This window comes from Ranitomeya variabilis, chromosome 2 (genome assembly GCF_051348905.1).
Source record: "Ranitomeya variabilis isolate aRanVar5 chromosome 2, aRanVar5.hap1, whole genome shotgun sequence".
NCBI classification, from domain to species: Eukaryota; Metazoa; Chordata; class Amphibia; order Anura; family Dendrobatidae; genus Ranitomeya; species Ranitomeya variabilis.
The window spans coordinates 489,287,890-489,303,564 of record NC_135233.1 but is presented as its reverse complement, the minus strand read 5'-3'; the positions used below and the strand labels follow the sequence as shown (position 1 = coordinate 489,303,564).

Genomic DNA, 15,675 nt, shown 5'->3' with positions numbered 1-15,675 from the left:
AAGTAGCATTAATCTTACTATGTCCACGCAGTTTGCAGGAAGACCGTGCCCTTTTCCTGTCGATATCAGGGGTTCGGCCATTTTTTATGACAACTACATAAGACTTATGCGTCACAGACAGGTATTAGGTGCGAGCATTGCCCGGGTTATCTGCCGCAGGTACAAAGGTCGTCCCACCTATTAGTATAGCTCAGACAGTGAGCTTTCTCTTATCTTTGCGCAGGGTAGTCCTAATTACATAGTAAATGAAGGAAAAAACCACACCACCATCTCATCTGTGCCGTACCCTGCATTATAGGTCTCACCAAACTGCCAAACTCAGATTACGGGGGGCTCACAGCAGGACGCCTACCTGGGCAGGGCACTTAAGTATAGGACTCAAGGGTATAGGGTGGAAAATGAAGTCAATATACACTGGAAAGAGTCCAGTCTGAGGTAAGAGGACATGTTAGATGGAAGAGGTCTTATTTTCTTAATCATGGTTGAACATGAAAACCTATATCCCCAACCAATGTGATAATCAGGTGGTCAAGTGGTACCCCACCACCTAATCGCAGAATGGAGACCATAGTTGGATCTGGATAAATGCTGTCATATACAAAACTGCACCCAGTATTCACACCATGATGGGGAGGGGGCATCGGACCACATTTGGCCTGCTGAGCATAGTCTGACAGTAGCCTTACAGGGGAATTCCACTAACATTCATCTACTTACAATATGGGGAATAAATGTATGATCAGTGGGACACCACCCATCCTGATAAGAGTCCCAAGAAGTCCTGCGTGGCCACCGCTTCCGTCACTTCTACCTGTGTAGGGGAGCGGCAGCACATACATGACCATGAGCCGAGTGGTGGTCACAGGACCTCTATTTTCATGAATGGTTGGGGTCCCAGAAAACAAAAAATATAAAAAGAATAAAGTTGCTCTAAAATATTACCTATACGGTAGCTGACTATTCCTCAGCAAACCCCCCATACACACATAGCTAAGCTGAACACGCATGTGTTTTTAGTAGGTGGGTATAATATTCTGCTGATGGATCACAGGTAGCAGCTTATATGCTGCAGGAACCGAGGAGAAGACCTTTTGAAGTCCAACATGTCTGAGGATTTTCAACGTCTGCCGCTGGTGGGAGAGACCACACCATCATCATCAGGTCTGCTGCCGCTCATCTAGTGTCCGACGCTTTTACACATTAAAGATGGATTAGGAGATCCAGCCGGCTGCAAGCTTATCAGACATGAAATGGTCAAGATTCCTCTGCATTTGTACCACCCTACAAACCAAGCGGCGGATGGGCGGTCAATTATTTGTACGTATGGTGGTCTGTCCGAGACCTCTAAAAACTGCCCACAGTGTCCATCCCCTGTGATCCTGACAGACGACAAGGGGAAAGTTAAGGCGGCACAATCAATATTGTAGGTGAGAACCTTCTAAAAGTCACAACATCAATACATAAAACAAGAAAGTATGTGCTAAGCAAATAAACTGTCTGTGGAGGCCATGAGCCCAAACCCCTCTAAAAGTAGAATGGGCCTCCAGCATTTCCAAGTTATAAGATCCAGAAAGAATCAAGAACCAGTGGCCATTCTTTGCTAAAGCTCAGGGATATGGAAGTGAAGTGGACACGAGTTTATAAAAAGAAGGAAGCATAAGGTTGATTCTTACCATCAACGATACTTCCCTACTCCTCCATCATCAGCAGAGTCCGAGAACTACTGAGAACGAGCGATCTCTTCTGTCTGATATCCCAACACACGGCTTTCTGTAGGCAGCTCTCTGTGTCCGGCCCGCAGCCACAGCCTCGGCGCAGGAATGTGGGGCTACGTCTGATAGGTGTGGAAGCGATGCCTGCAGCAACCTAAGCATGGGCTAATCACAAAACTATGCAGACAAGCGGTTTTTCAAGTTTACAGAGGACATAAGTCGTAAGTAACATGCTTGGTCTCAGCTGTGAGATTGCAACGCCGAGGGGTTTTGACATAAAACCTGTCACTAGGTGGTGCTGTGTGTACAGAATAAGTGGAGTAGGCAGATATCACTCCATAAGCTAGCAAGTGGTACAAAACCCCCTGTAGGCAGGCTTACAATACAAGTGGTAGAAGGCCCCAGTAGGCAGGCTTACATTACAAGTGGTAGAAACCCCCAGTAGGCAGGCTTACATTACAAGTGGTAGAAACCCCCAGTAGGCAGGCTTACATTACAAGTGGTAGGAACCCCCAGTAGGCAGGCTTACATTACAAGTGGTAGAAGCCCCCAGTAGGCAGGCTTACATTACAAGTAGCAGAAACCCCCAGTATGGAGGCTTACATTACTGCCCATCATGGTGGTAGTCACTCAACCTTCCTGGAGTCAGAATAGCAATCTAACCTGGTCATACAGGAATATGGGCACGGAGGATTCTAAGTAAGTTATCCGACAACCTACATGACAGCAAAAAAATTTGTAGCAAATTAACTAGAATAAAAGGAGCATCTAACCAGGAATTGATGAAGACTATAAAATTAGCACTAAGTAAAAAAGATTCACATCTCTGGAACCATATAGCATATAGAAAATAAATAAAAACCAGAATAAAGAGGAGCCATGATCATGAGTAACCTGTGAATCAGAGACAGGGGGCTGGGAAACAGGAAGTCAGAAGAACTAAGTGCAGCACCAACCTGCTGCACTTACAGCTCATTAGCTACAATTTCACCTATTAATTTCTCTAACACAGCAAAAAGGATTTCTACAAAGATAAAGGAGGATTTAATCAGCATTACAACACCTTTACTGATGACAGGTTCTCTTTCAATTGCTTACGACCCCCATAGACGTTTAATATCTGGGTGGTCCCACACCTATTATGCAGTGACGTTAATGTATAGTAGGGCAGCTAGACACAATCGCAGGGATCCGGCCAGTCTCTATACAGTGTGTTCCAAATTATTATGCAAATTGGATTTAAGAGTCAAAGATTTAATTGTTTTGTTTTTCAAATAAACTCGTGGATGGTAGTGTCTCAGGGCTCAATGGATCACTGAAGTCAATCTTAAACACATGTGAGAATTAGTTTTCCATGTGATTCTAATTAAAGGAAAACTACTTAAAAATGATGTTCCACATTATTAAGCAGGCAACAGGTTTCAAGCAATATGGGAAATAAAAAGGATCTCTCTGCTGTCGAAAAGCGTTAAATAGTGCAATGCCTTGGTCAAGGTATGAAAACATTAGATATTTCACGAAAACTTAAGAGTGATCATCATACTGTGAAGAGATTTGTGACTGAAAAAGAGCACAGAGAGTTCATGCAGATAAAGGCATAGAGGAAGGTTTCTGCCAGACAAATTCATTGGATTAAGAGAGCAGCTGCCAAAATACCATTACAAAGTAGCAAACAGTTATTTGAAGCTGCTGGTGCCTCTTGAGTCCCTCGAACCACAAGGTGCAAGATCCTTCAAAGGCTTGCTGTGGTGCATAAACCTACTATTCGGCCACCCCTAAACAGTGTTCACTAGCAGAAACAGTTGCAGTGGGCCCAGACATACATGAAGACTAATTTTCAAACAAACAGTCTTGTTTACTGATGAGTGTCGAGCAACCCTGGATGGTCCAGATGGATGGAGTAGTGGATGGTTGGTCGATGGCCACCATATCCCAACAAGGCTGCGACGTCAGCAAGGAGGTGGAGGAGTCATGTTTTGGGCCGGAATCATGGGGAAACAGCTGGTAGGGCACTTTAAGGTTCCTGAAGGTGTGAAAATGACCTCTGCAAAGTATATAGAGTTTCTGACGGACAACTTTCTTCCATGGTATAAAAAACAGGATTTTTGGTTGCTTACCGTAAAATCTGTTTCTCGGAGCCTTCATTGGGGGACACAGGAACCATGGGTGTATGCTGCTGCCACTAGGAGGCTGACACTATGCAAATAAAAAACGTTAGCTCCTCCTCTGCAGTGTACACCCCACCGACAGGAAGTAGGATATTCAGTTAGTGAGAAAGCAGTAGGAGAAGCAACGTGTAAACGAGAAAGAATAATAATAATAATAATAGCAATAATAATCTTTATTTATATAGCGCCAACAAATTTAAGCAGCGCTTTACAGTTTAACAGTTTCAAACACTCAGAGAGTTCAAAGAACGCAAACGTTAACAGTATAACACAATAAACAGCTGTTCAACTTGGGAGGGTGCTGTGTCCCCCAATGAAGGCTCCGAGAAACAGATTTTACGGTAAGCAACCAAAAATCCTGTTTTCTCTATCGCCTCTCATTGGGGGACACAGGAACCATGGGACGTCCCAAAGCAGTCCCTGGGGTGGGAACAGCAGAAAAACTCCATTCAGGTCGGAGGAAATCACCACTGCCGCCTGTAAGATCCTTCCGCCTAGGCTGGCAACTGCCGAAGCGCAGGTATGGAGTTTATAACCTTTGGCAAAAGAGTGAACGGAACACCAGGTTGCCGCTTAACGAAGTTGTAGGGCGGATGCCCCATGGTGTACCACCCAGGAGGCGCCCACTGCCCGGGGCAGAGTGAGTCTTAATACCAGGAGGAGTCACTCTGTTCTTGACCCGGTGAGCCTCCAGAATGGCAGGTCTGATCCAGAGAACAAATCGTAACCTTGGAGGCCGGCAGGCTTCTTGGCGTACCGTCTGGAATGACAAAAGGACAGTCCGTCTTCCTAAAGAAGGCGGGCCTAGACAAATAGATCCTCACCGCCCTGACCAGGTCTAGCCTGTTCAGCGAACGCCCCAGAGAATCGATCGGAGCAGGACAAAGGCGGAAAGGACGATCTTATTCAAGTAAAAGGAGGACACCACCCCAGGAAGAAAAGGCGACGAAGGCCGTAAAACTACCCTATCCTGGTGAAGAACCAAGAAATGGGGCGACAGGAGAGAGCTACCAACTCCGAGACGCGTGGAGATGGCCACCAGAAACGCCACCTTGCAGGACAGAACAGACAGTGAGGCTCACGGGGAGGCTCAAGGAAGGAACTCCACTGAGCCTCCAGACAAAATGGAGGTCCCAGGGATCCACGGGAGTGCGGTACGGGAGAACCGCATGCGCCACTTGAAGAAAAGTTCTGATCTGAGAACGGGACGGATATAAATCTTTGTACTGTGATAGCCAGTAGCTAAGGACCTCTGAAAGGGACTTCTGAAAAAGGATGGAAAGGGTTGCTATCTGACCCTTCAGAGAACTAAGGGCAAGGCCAGCATCAAGTCCCGCCTAGAGAAAAGGCTAAAATGGAAGGTTTCAACAGCAAAAGCTGTTAACTTGAGCCACCAAGAACTCTGCGGCAGATGAACGATCTCAGCGAACCAGAACCTTCTGGGCCAATCTGGTGCGGTCAGAATGACCGGCACCCCCTACGCATTGATCTTCAACCGCCTGGGAAGAAAGGGAAGGGATGAACAGAAAGGGAAGTACAAATTGCGACCCAGGAATGGTCAAAGTATCGGTATCCACAAGAAGAGGATCGCGGACTTGGAATCAAACGGTGGAACCTTCCTAAGTAGTTGGGTTGCCAGGAGTTCCGTGTTCGGAGTTCCTCATCAAAGGCAAATTTGAAGGAAGACCTCCTGAAGCAGGGACCCTTGTCCTGCCGCAAAGCCCTCGTGGCAGAGAAAACACTGCGGCCTAGTTGTCCACGCCGGGGATATGCACTGCGGATAGTGCCGAAAACCGTCACCTCTGCTCAGGGGAGGATCTTCGATACCTCCGTCATTGCCAAGAGACTGAATCTCTCCCTGGCGATTGACATAAGCCACAGCCGAGGCATTGGACGTCTGAATTCTGACTGGCAGACCCCTGAGAAGCCTTTCCCAGTGACTCAGGGACAGAAGATCAGCGGAGAGGACTCTTGCTCCGACCAACGCCCCCTTCAATGACGGATGGCGAGAAAACGCACCCCAGCCGGGAAGGCTGGTGACCGTCGTCACCACCTGCCTTGGGAGGACCAAACCTGGGGAATGAGAGGGGATGACAGCCACCAGTTGAGAGGCTATTAGAATCGAATGGAAAGTCGGATCGGAGGATCCAGAGACAGCACAGACGTGTCCCACTGAGGAAGGATGGTCTGCTGAAGAGGACTCAAGTGAAACAGCGCAAAAGAGAATGCTTACGGAGCTGTCACCATGCATCACAGGACCGTCATAGCTGAACGGAAGGAAGACAGCCGAGGGCCCTGCAGAGAGCGAACTCCGTATGGAGAATTGCCCACTTCGAGAAGAAAAACCCCCGGCGGAGTCGAACAACATGCCTAAGAGGACGAGACGCTGACTCGGAACAAGACAAGACTTTGTTCTGTTGGCCAGCCACCAGAAACGGGACAGGGAGTCGAGGACGATGGTCAGACTCTCCTGGGCCTGAGAGAGGGCAGAGGCTTGATGAGGATGACTTCAAGGTATGGAATGAGCACTAGGCCCCTGATCCTCAAGGAAAATCAGGACATGGAGCAAGGCATTTTGGATATCCATGGAGCACAGGAATTCCTGTGGGTCCATGAAAACCAGGACTGAACAGAGGAACTTCATCCTGAAATGCCGCAGGTGGAACCCTCTGTTCACTAACTTCAGAGACAGAATGGGTTGAACTGCGCCGCTCTTCTTCGGCACTACAAGCAGGTTTGAATAGAAACCTGTGAAGCGTACCTGCTGTGGGACGGAAATAATAACCTCCGAACAAAGAAGGAAGATAATGGACGCAAAGAAACCTGGGATCAGAGGAGGATTTTCAGAGGGCGGGATTCGAAGAAGCGATTCCGGGTCGCGAAGTGAACCCTATCTTGTATCCAGAGGATACCACCTCCCTGATCTAAGCGTCCTCCACCGAAGCCAGTCCAAACATCCCTGAAAAAGGCAGGAGATGCCCGCCCAAACTGGGAGAAACGTTGGGCCGTTAGCACGAGTTATGCCGAGGAAGATCTGCCAGGTCTAGGCTTGGTGGACCAACCACCGGAGTTGCGGGAACGCCGGGAAGGAGTAGGCTTAAAGGAAGCCTTTTTTCTAGCCAGACGAGATCGCAGTCTGTTAGCTAGAGGAATCTTCCGACGCCGCAAAACAGCGAAAGGACAAAAGGGAACTCGTGCCTCCCGTGGCGTCATTAATAATTTGTTCCAGCATGTAGCCAAAGAAACAGGCCCCCTGGAAGGGGAGGCTGGTAAGGGACTTCTTGAAGACAAGTCCGCCTGCTGTGTGTAGAGCCGAATATTCCGTCGGATGGCCACCATAATGCTGGACGCGTGAGATGCACAAGCCGCGCATCTAGGAAGGCAGATACCAAATATTTCCCTGCATAGGAAATCTGGTCCGACAGGTCAGCTAGCTCCCCCGGAGGAGCTCCAGCCGGGGTGCTCTTACAAGGCTGTTTGGTCCATCTATCTATGGTCCTTGAGACCCAGGTAGAGGCAATGGCCGAGGAACAAAGTAGAAGCAGCCGTTTCAAAGGCTGATTTATCCAGCGATTCAATAATTGTATCCTTGGAACCCATGCCAAGTTGGTAGACAGTCTGGGAGCTGACGAGTCCAGAATAGCCCGCTTCCTGTCAAGCAATCAATCCAGTTAGCGATGAGCTCAGGGGAAAAGGAATATAGGCTGCCGAGACGCTTCCCTGTCTGAAAGCATCTGGTATGGCTCGCATTACCCCTGGCAAGTACCGCCACAAATTCAGTGTGTGGGGGCAAAGACCTTGGAAGGTGGTTTGACCGTCTAAATGAAAACCGCCTATTCTGCGGGTTCCGTAGAGGTATCCATGATGCTTAGGGTCTAGTTGATCGCAACAATAAGGTTATGTACCTGTAAGTGAAACTAAGTCTGAAACTTCCTCTGCAAACATGACCGAGGAAGCCAGTCTCTCTCTCTCTCTCTCTCTCAAGAGGAGGATCAGGAAGAGGGATCTCACCGGTCCAGACTGGAGGGCAAGCTGGAGCGGGAAAGAAAGGTGTCAGACGTCCATGGGGATGATGGTGGACGTCCTCGTCTCCTCCAACCGACAGGCTCTGGAGGGCGAGTGGGTGGGGAATGTAGCTGGGACCGAACTTCTAAGCACGCTTGTGTGCTAGGATCATGGTCCTGCTGTCGGATCTATGAGGATACGGGGTGCAGTACATGCCGAACTCATAGTCCATAATGTGGGATTACAGGTGACTGTTCACCCTGTATCCCTCCGAAAAAAAGGAACCTAGAATTTTGCTCTGTATCTCATGTGGCCTGATTTGAACAAGGCTGGACGGAGAATCCTGTGACCCACTAGCAACTGCGGTCAGGCACGGACACCAAGGACGTGACATTCTGGTGAGGTCCGCCCCAGACTGAAACAGAAGGAAAAGCCCACCCAGGGATAGGGGTCTCAGTCTCACCCGGGGTAGGGACTCCTGGACAGGGAGTTGCTGCAGCTGACAAGAGGAAGCAGGAGGATGGGGAAGGTTAGGGGGAACAGGAGAGGGGAGTAATAGACTGCATAGCAGAGCTACTCACAGTAATGGTAGAGTCCTGTAGACTGCTCCCGGCTGTAGTTGCGACCGGCATCATGGCACAGGTCCAGGGCACCAGCGATGAGATGGCAACCTAAGGAGGATGCAGGGGACCCGCCGGAGAAAGCGTGTGCTGGGGAAAAAAAGGGCCCGGCTGCAGTCTGGATGAACCGCAGATGGTGACCGCTGAAAAGGGCTCCTGGAACGTGCGCCCTGCTGCGATGTGACGCCAAGCAGCGGCGTAGAAGTCATGGGCCCAGGAGCACCAAGATGGCGCCGGTGGGCGGGGAGTAAAGAGATTGTCGGGCGGGAGAAAGCCCGCCCGATGAAAGCGGAAGTGGACGGAGCGCGGCACCGGAAGTAGGCCCGGGTAGAAGCCGGGGCCTAAATTTGAGGCCGGTAGCCGCCGGAAAGGGCCGCAGTGGTGGGAGAAGCGCGGAACGCCGGGAAAAAGCGGTGCGGCCGCCGCGACAAGAGGCACAGTGCGGCCACAAAGGAAAGCGTCGCAGCAACCTGTAAGGCCGCCGCGCTGGGACAGAAAACAGTGCGGCCGAAGGGGGAAGCGGTGCGGCTGCCTGCACAGCCGCCGCGCCGGGCCAAACAGTGCAGCCAGGGGGGGAAGGGGCAGCGCGGTCGCCTGCAAGGCCACTGCGCCAGAGAACAGCGCGGCCGGCGAAGGAAGCAGCGCGGCCGCCACACGAACGGAGCGACAGCCCCCCCACGTGTCCCCGGCGGCCAATACACAATTGGAAGTAACGGGAAAACGCTGACCAGGCCAAGGCAGCCTGGAAAAAAATCCCAAGGGACCCCTAAACGACCACCCCGGAACTGAGGAGGACTCAGAGGCACTTTGAGGGCATGAAGGGATACTCACCTTAAACATCCCATGCCGTCCTTACTAACCTCAATCCGGGGAAAATATCAGAAATCCAGGGAGCTGATGGACGTCCTCGTCTCCTCCAACCGATAGGCTCTGGTGGGCGAGTGGGTGGGGGACGGAGCTAGGACCGAACTTCTAAGCACGCTTGTGTGCTAGGATCTTGGTCCTGCTGTGGGATCTATGAGGATACGGGGTGGCAGTACACGCCGTACTCATAGTCCGTATTGTGGGATTACAGGTGTGACGGTTCACCCTGTATACCTCCGGAAAATCTGAAAAGGAACGACGCACATTGAGGTAGATAAGGGTCTAATGAAAGACCCGTGTCCACCTCCTACTGACACTAAGCTAAACTGAATATCCTACTTCCTGTCGGTGGGGTGTACACTGCAGAGGAGGAGCTAACTTTTATTTGCATAGTGTCAGCCTCCTAGTGGCAGCAGCATACACCCATGGTTCCTGTGTCCCCCAATGAGAGGCGATAGAGAAAGCAGAAACGTGCCTTCAGGAGCAAAATCATCTTCATGCTGACAATGCACCATCTCATGCTGCAAAGAAAACCTCTGAGTCATTGGCTGCTATGGGCAAAAAAGGAGAAACTCATGGTGTGGCCACCATCTTCCTCTGACCTCAACCCTATAGAGAACCTTTGGAGTATCATCAAGCAAAAGATCTATGAGGATGGGAGGCAGTTCACATCAAAACAGCAGCTCTGGGAGGCAATTCTGACTTCATGCAAAGAAATACAAGCAGAAACTCTCCAAAAACTCACAAGTTCAATGGATGCAAGAATTGTGAAGGTGATATCAAAGAAGAGGTCCAATGTTAACATGTAACTTGGCCTGTTAGGATGTTTTGTAGTTAAATAGCTTTTTTGCTCAGCGAATGTGACCTCCTAATGCTGCAAATTCCACAAATGAGCATTTTCTGTTCTTTAAAACATATCAAATGTTTAGAAATTCTACTGTGCCTAATAATTTGGAACAGTGCATTTTGAGTTTTTATTCATTTTGGAGATTATACTGTTATCATTGGGAGGTTTCTTCAATAAAATTTGTTGTATACTCTAAAGGGTGATAACTTATTAGACTGACGGTCATTTGCACCGACCATTTAGGAAAATCTGAGAAAAATATAATTTGCATAATAATTTGGAACAGTGTAGAGGGCACAGACAGTCAGACAGACGTAATAGCTGTGAGCAAGAACCCCTGCCTCTTACATCTAGCGGAATACATGGAAACATTTCCCATGTCAGCACACATTTACATGAGATTCCAAAGTCCAGCACGCCCATGTATTTTCTGTATGCACACAGCCTCAAGGACTTGACACAGAAAAGTGCAGTATCTGCAGAGCTCAGGCCAGATGAGGATAGCAGCTGACAGATTCTTATTATTTTACTTGGAAGTAGCAGAGATTTATCACAGCTAAGAAAACGTATCTTCAGCTGTTTCTTTGTTATATCAGTTTCTGGAAAAACTGGGCGATGACCAATATGATTACCGTCACAGCTGTGGTCTACCGGCTTTCCAAGACCCCTGCATGGCAAACTTGTCCCAGCTACAGTGAAACCAGCTTCTCCATTTGTCTTTCTGATTGGAGGAAGGATCCAAAAATTTACAGTGGGTGAAATAAGTATTGAACACTTCACCAATTTTCTAAGTAAATATATTTCTAAAGGTGCTATTGATATGAATTCTCACCAGATGTCGATAAAAACCCATCCAATCCACACAAGCAAAGGAATCAAACCATAGATGTCAAAAAATTAAGTTATGTGTAATAATGAGAAATGACACAGGGAAAAAAAAAAAAAAAAAAAAAAAGAATTGAACACAATTACTGAAATTTACCGTGATTTTCGGACTATAAGACGCACTTTTTTCCTCCCAAAATTTGGAGGAAAATTAAGGGTGCGACTTAATAGTCCGGATGTACCTGATGTGAATGGGGAGGTGGGAGAGCAGCAGAGAAACGGGTCACAGGAGGCAGGAGCCAGATGCCGCGGCTAACCCTTATGCCTGCTGCTAAAGAGAAATTAATATCCACTGCCCTCAACGCCCATGGGAGTGGAGAGCAGTGAACATTAATTTCTCTCTTAATAGTGGACACGCTGTTAGCCACAGCGGCTGGGCTCTGAAGTGTGCCCACTACTTAAGGCCGGTTTCACACGTCAGTGATTCCGGTACGTGAGGTGACAGTTTCCTCACGTACCGGAGACACTGACACACGTAGACCCATAAAAATCAATGCATCTGTGCAGATGTCATTGATTTTTTGCGGACCGTGTCTCCGTGTGCCAAACACGGAGACATGTCAGTGTTCGTGGGAGCGCACATTTTACACGGACCCAATAGTCAATGGGTCCGCGTAAAACACGGACCTCACACGGACATTCTCCGTCTGGGGTCCGTGTGCGTGCAGGAGACAGCGCTACAGTAAGCGCTGTCCCCCCCACATGGTGCTGAAGCCGGTATTCATATCTTCCCTGTAGCAGCGTTTGCTATAGAGAAAATATGAAGAATAGTGTTAAAAATAAAGATCCATGTGTCCGCCGCCCCCCCACCCCCTGTGCCCCCCCCCGCTGGTCAGAAAATACTTACCTGCTCCCTCGCTCCTTCCTGGTCTGGCCGCGCCTCCTACTGTATGCGGTGACGTGGGGCCGATCATTTACAATCATGAATAGTCGGCTCCGCCCCTATGGGAGGTGGAGCCACATATTCATGACTGTAAATGATCGGCCCCACGTGACCGCATACAGGAGAAGCCGCGGCCAGACCAGGAAGCAGCGAGGGAGCGGGTAAGTATTTTCTGACCAGCGGGGGGGGGCGCACAGGGGGTGGGAGGGCGGCGGACACATGGATCTTTATTTTAAACACTATTCTTCATATTTTCTCTACAGCAAACGTTGCTGCAGGGAAGATATGAATCGCAGCTTCAGCACCATGCAGAGTGGGTACCACATGCTCCGTGTGGTACCCACTCGCCATACGGGCGGCACACGTGTGCCGCACGTATGGCCTCCGTGAGTTCCCAGGCACACGGACACGGATAACTCCAGTACCGATTTATTCCGGTACCGGAATTATCTGGACGTGTGGGACAGCCCTTAGGGAATGAATATTCACTGCTCTCCACTCTCATGGGCATGGAGAGCAGAGCGAAAGAGAGCGCGCAAGACACTTGGGTCAAACATTTGAGATATCCTTCCAGGAGCTTCTCACAATAGTTGGTCAGAATTTCGTCCCATTCCACCTGACAAAACTGGTGTAACTGATCCAGGTAAAATACCATAAAACATTCTCCCTCTCTCTCTCTCTCATTCTGGCATCTGGCAAATATTAATAAATTATGGTAATCCTAATTGACTTAAAGCGGGAAAGTTTTATTCTGATTTCGTGTCAGATATTGAGAAAAAACAAACATACATATTTGTCTTTTTATGTAATGTATGGAAACGTCTGATAAAACACATGGTAAAAACAGACACATGGACCAAACACTGATGGAAAAAAAAAAAATTCAATTCAAAAGACTGAGGACCCCACTTTTTGCATACGTGAAAAATGAGTAACATCTGAATGAGGCCTAATTCTTTAGAAACAAAATCTTATGCAGGGGCAAATCTGAAGACAACTCAACTATATAAATATGAGATGTTTATACAACTGAATGTACAATGTAATAAGTGAATTGTAGGGTAAGGCAAGGATCACAGGAGGCAAATCTCCGGAAGTTCTATGCAAGATTAAAGTTCTTTAAAGAGTTCATCTTGGATTAGAAAAACTATGGCTGCCCTCTCTCAGAAACAACGCCAGCCCTGACCAAGGGTTGTGCACATGGTATTACAACTCAGCTCCATTCACTTCAATAGGGTTCAGTTGCAAAAGCAGATTTTATGGTAAAGAGCAACTGAAAAAGTAAAAAAGGTCCATTTGGTGAGAGTCTGTTGATCTGCACCGTGCGGTCGCTCACTGGTACAGTACCTGGCAGCTCGGTCACCAGCCTATGCCAGAACCCAACCTAGCAGATCAATATTTCACTAGTTAATGGATTGTCTGTAGCAGATACCCACCAATCTGTACACAGACACATTTTGTAGTCTTGCAAAAGTGAAGGGATCTGATCCTCAAAACACGTTCTTAAACTCTTGTAATGTTTGCGGACTGATCATGTAGTGCAGCTGTAAAAAATGGCAAAGTGAAATATGACTTCTCCAAATATGTGACTGGAATAAACATTTATCATGGCCGCTCATCCCTCACATGCTTGTCTGCCCAGATTCCATAGAACAATTTTGATCCTGAAACTTTAATGGCATCCCATTGGGCCCTGACAACTGCTACACAGGGGGCTATTCCTGCCATCAAAATACTGCAAACGCCCAAAGGACCCTATTAATGCAGGTGTGAACAGAGCCACGGGCGGCCAGATAGGATTCTACTTTCAAATGTTTTGATGCCAATAATAGTAAAAATAACTCCCATCAAAACCAGCAGAAGACAGATATCATTAATGTCTATGGGGCCTGTAGGGATTTACGGCCATGACGGTAACGTGAGTGGAAAAATACATGATCTGTTTAGAATAGTCAATGGTGAACTTAGACCGGCAACACTCGCTGCAAAAATAAGGACGCTTCCTACGGAATGGGCAAAAAGGGGGCTTTATACAACTCTGTAATCCTGTACGTATGTATATATATATTTATTTATTATATACACGCACACATATACATACACATCAGGCAATACTCCGGACCTCAGAGGGGTCTGCATTGTGAGATGCCCTCGGCTATAGGGTGGTTTTTGGACAGAAAAGTTTACATTGGTTACAACAACCATAACGGCCAATCTTTGAGTTAGACAATTTAGTTTTGCCGACAGCAGAGGATGAAGAATTGCAGACCACCAGGACCTCCGTGTCCTGCACCCGAGCCCAGGCCCTGCACTAGGACACAATTTGTGCATATCAGAACATCATTACAGCCCTTTTTAATGTCTCCATTACTACGTGCCACTCTCCCTGGAGTAATAGGAATGTAATAATTCAGGAGTCCGCCAAGAGGTCTCAGAGTGCTGTTGCTCCATCTCCAGCACACTAATGAAAACTCGTTTTCTGCTCTTGTGTGTTTAGATGGCCGTCATTTTTTTGCTGCTGGAAATAGAAATCGGTTTTGGGCACATTTTGACACAATCATTTTATGCCGGCACGGCCGCTAAATTGCCCGCACTTTTAGGGCCAGGATAAACGCTGTGTGACGTCTTTACAATGGACTGAACTGAACCTGCTGTGAGAAAGCAACTTACTGGATGTGCGGCTTTGTCCTGCGCTGACTTGTTGCTGCCGTTCACTATGGCAATAAATACACTTGATAAAAAGGACACTTAAATGGAAGTTTCTTTATTATTTCCCAAGATTTGGCCAAGGGAAAATAAACAAACTACAGCCGACAGCTCAGCAAACAGCTCCGCGTGATCTGCAGCATGTTAACCACTTCAATGGCACGGGATTGCAACTTGCAGTAAGTGAAGTCCCAAATATATACCTTCTCCGCTGAAATTGGAATTAAGGACGCCTCCAACGGTACGGGGGAAAGGGATCAGGCATGCTGGATGTCACAGTGCCCGATCCGGTGTTTCACAGCAAGACACCTAGAGACCTATAAGTCCCATAGAAAATACATGCTCTTCCGGGTTGAGCTTGCATGTGTATGGGGGAAATGGGAAGGAATAGTAGTTTGCCGAACATTTGACAGCCCCTGGCGGGGTTGTGGGCTCCTCAAGTGATAACACACCATCCTCATACATTATGAAATGGAATGGCGCCGTCTTCTGTGTGTAGGTGACGGGATCAGCTCCTTCATTCTGTGCATCCAACTAATGGGACCAATACCAGCCTGCTGGATATTAGGATTATACGTGCCCAGAGGCGACGTATAACAGCATGCCACTGCCAATTGTGCGCTTTACAGTTCTCCAAATGAGATAATTTCCCCTGAATCTGTGGGTGACAAACACTGTAATTATGACACAATCCGCTTGAATTGGCTAATGTGACGAGAAGGTGTACGCAGATCATTACTGCAGTAGCTGCAATTCTTGCATTTCAGAACTTATCTTTTCAGGATAGAACAGAAATAATCGTACATTAGATCACTAAATCGAGCAGCACTTCCTGCTACAGGCGCTTTTCACACTATCATTTTTTTTTTCCTCCCCTACTTCATCCTAGAGCCAGAATATTTATTTTCTATCAATAAAGTTGTAGAAGAGATTTGGATTTTTTTTTTTTTTGTGGGACGAGTTGTGGTTTTGAATAACACCATTT

At 47.8% G+C, this 15,675-nt stretch overlaps 1 protein-coding gene across 3 annotated transcripts in view; it reads right to left on the bottom strand.

Annotated features, from left to right (window-relative positions):
- The window catches only part of TOLLIP (toll interacting protein), a 59,227-nt gene that overhangs the window by 21,510 nt on the left and 22,042 nt on the right, over positions 1-15,675 (bottom strand). The window contains exon 1 of one of the 3 annotated variants that reach the window (XM_077287905.1): positions 1,674-1,811. The exons of the other annotated variants lie outside the window; for them this stretch is intronic. Within the exon in view, the coding sequence (XP_077144020.1) occupies positions 1,674-1,676 (3 nt within the window). The 5' untranslated portion in view covers positions 1,677-1,811. Of the gene's footprint in view, positions 1-1,673; positions 1,812-15,675 lie in introns of those variants that run through there. 3 annotated transcript variants of the gene reach the window in all.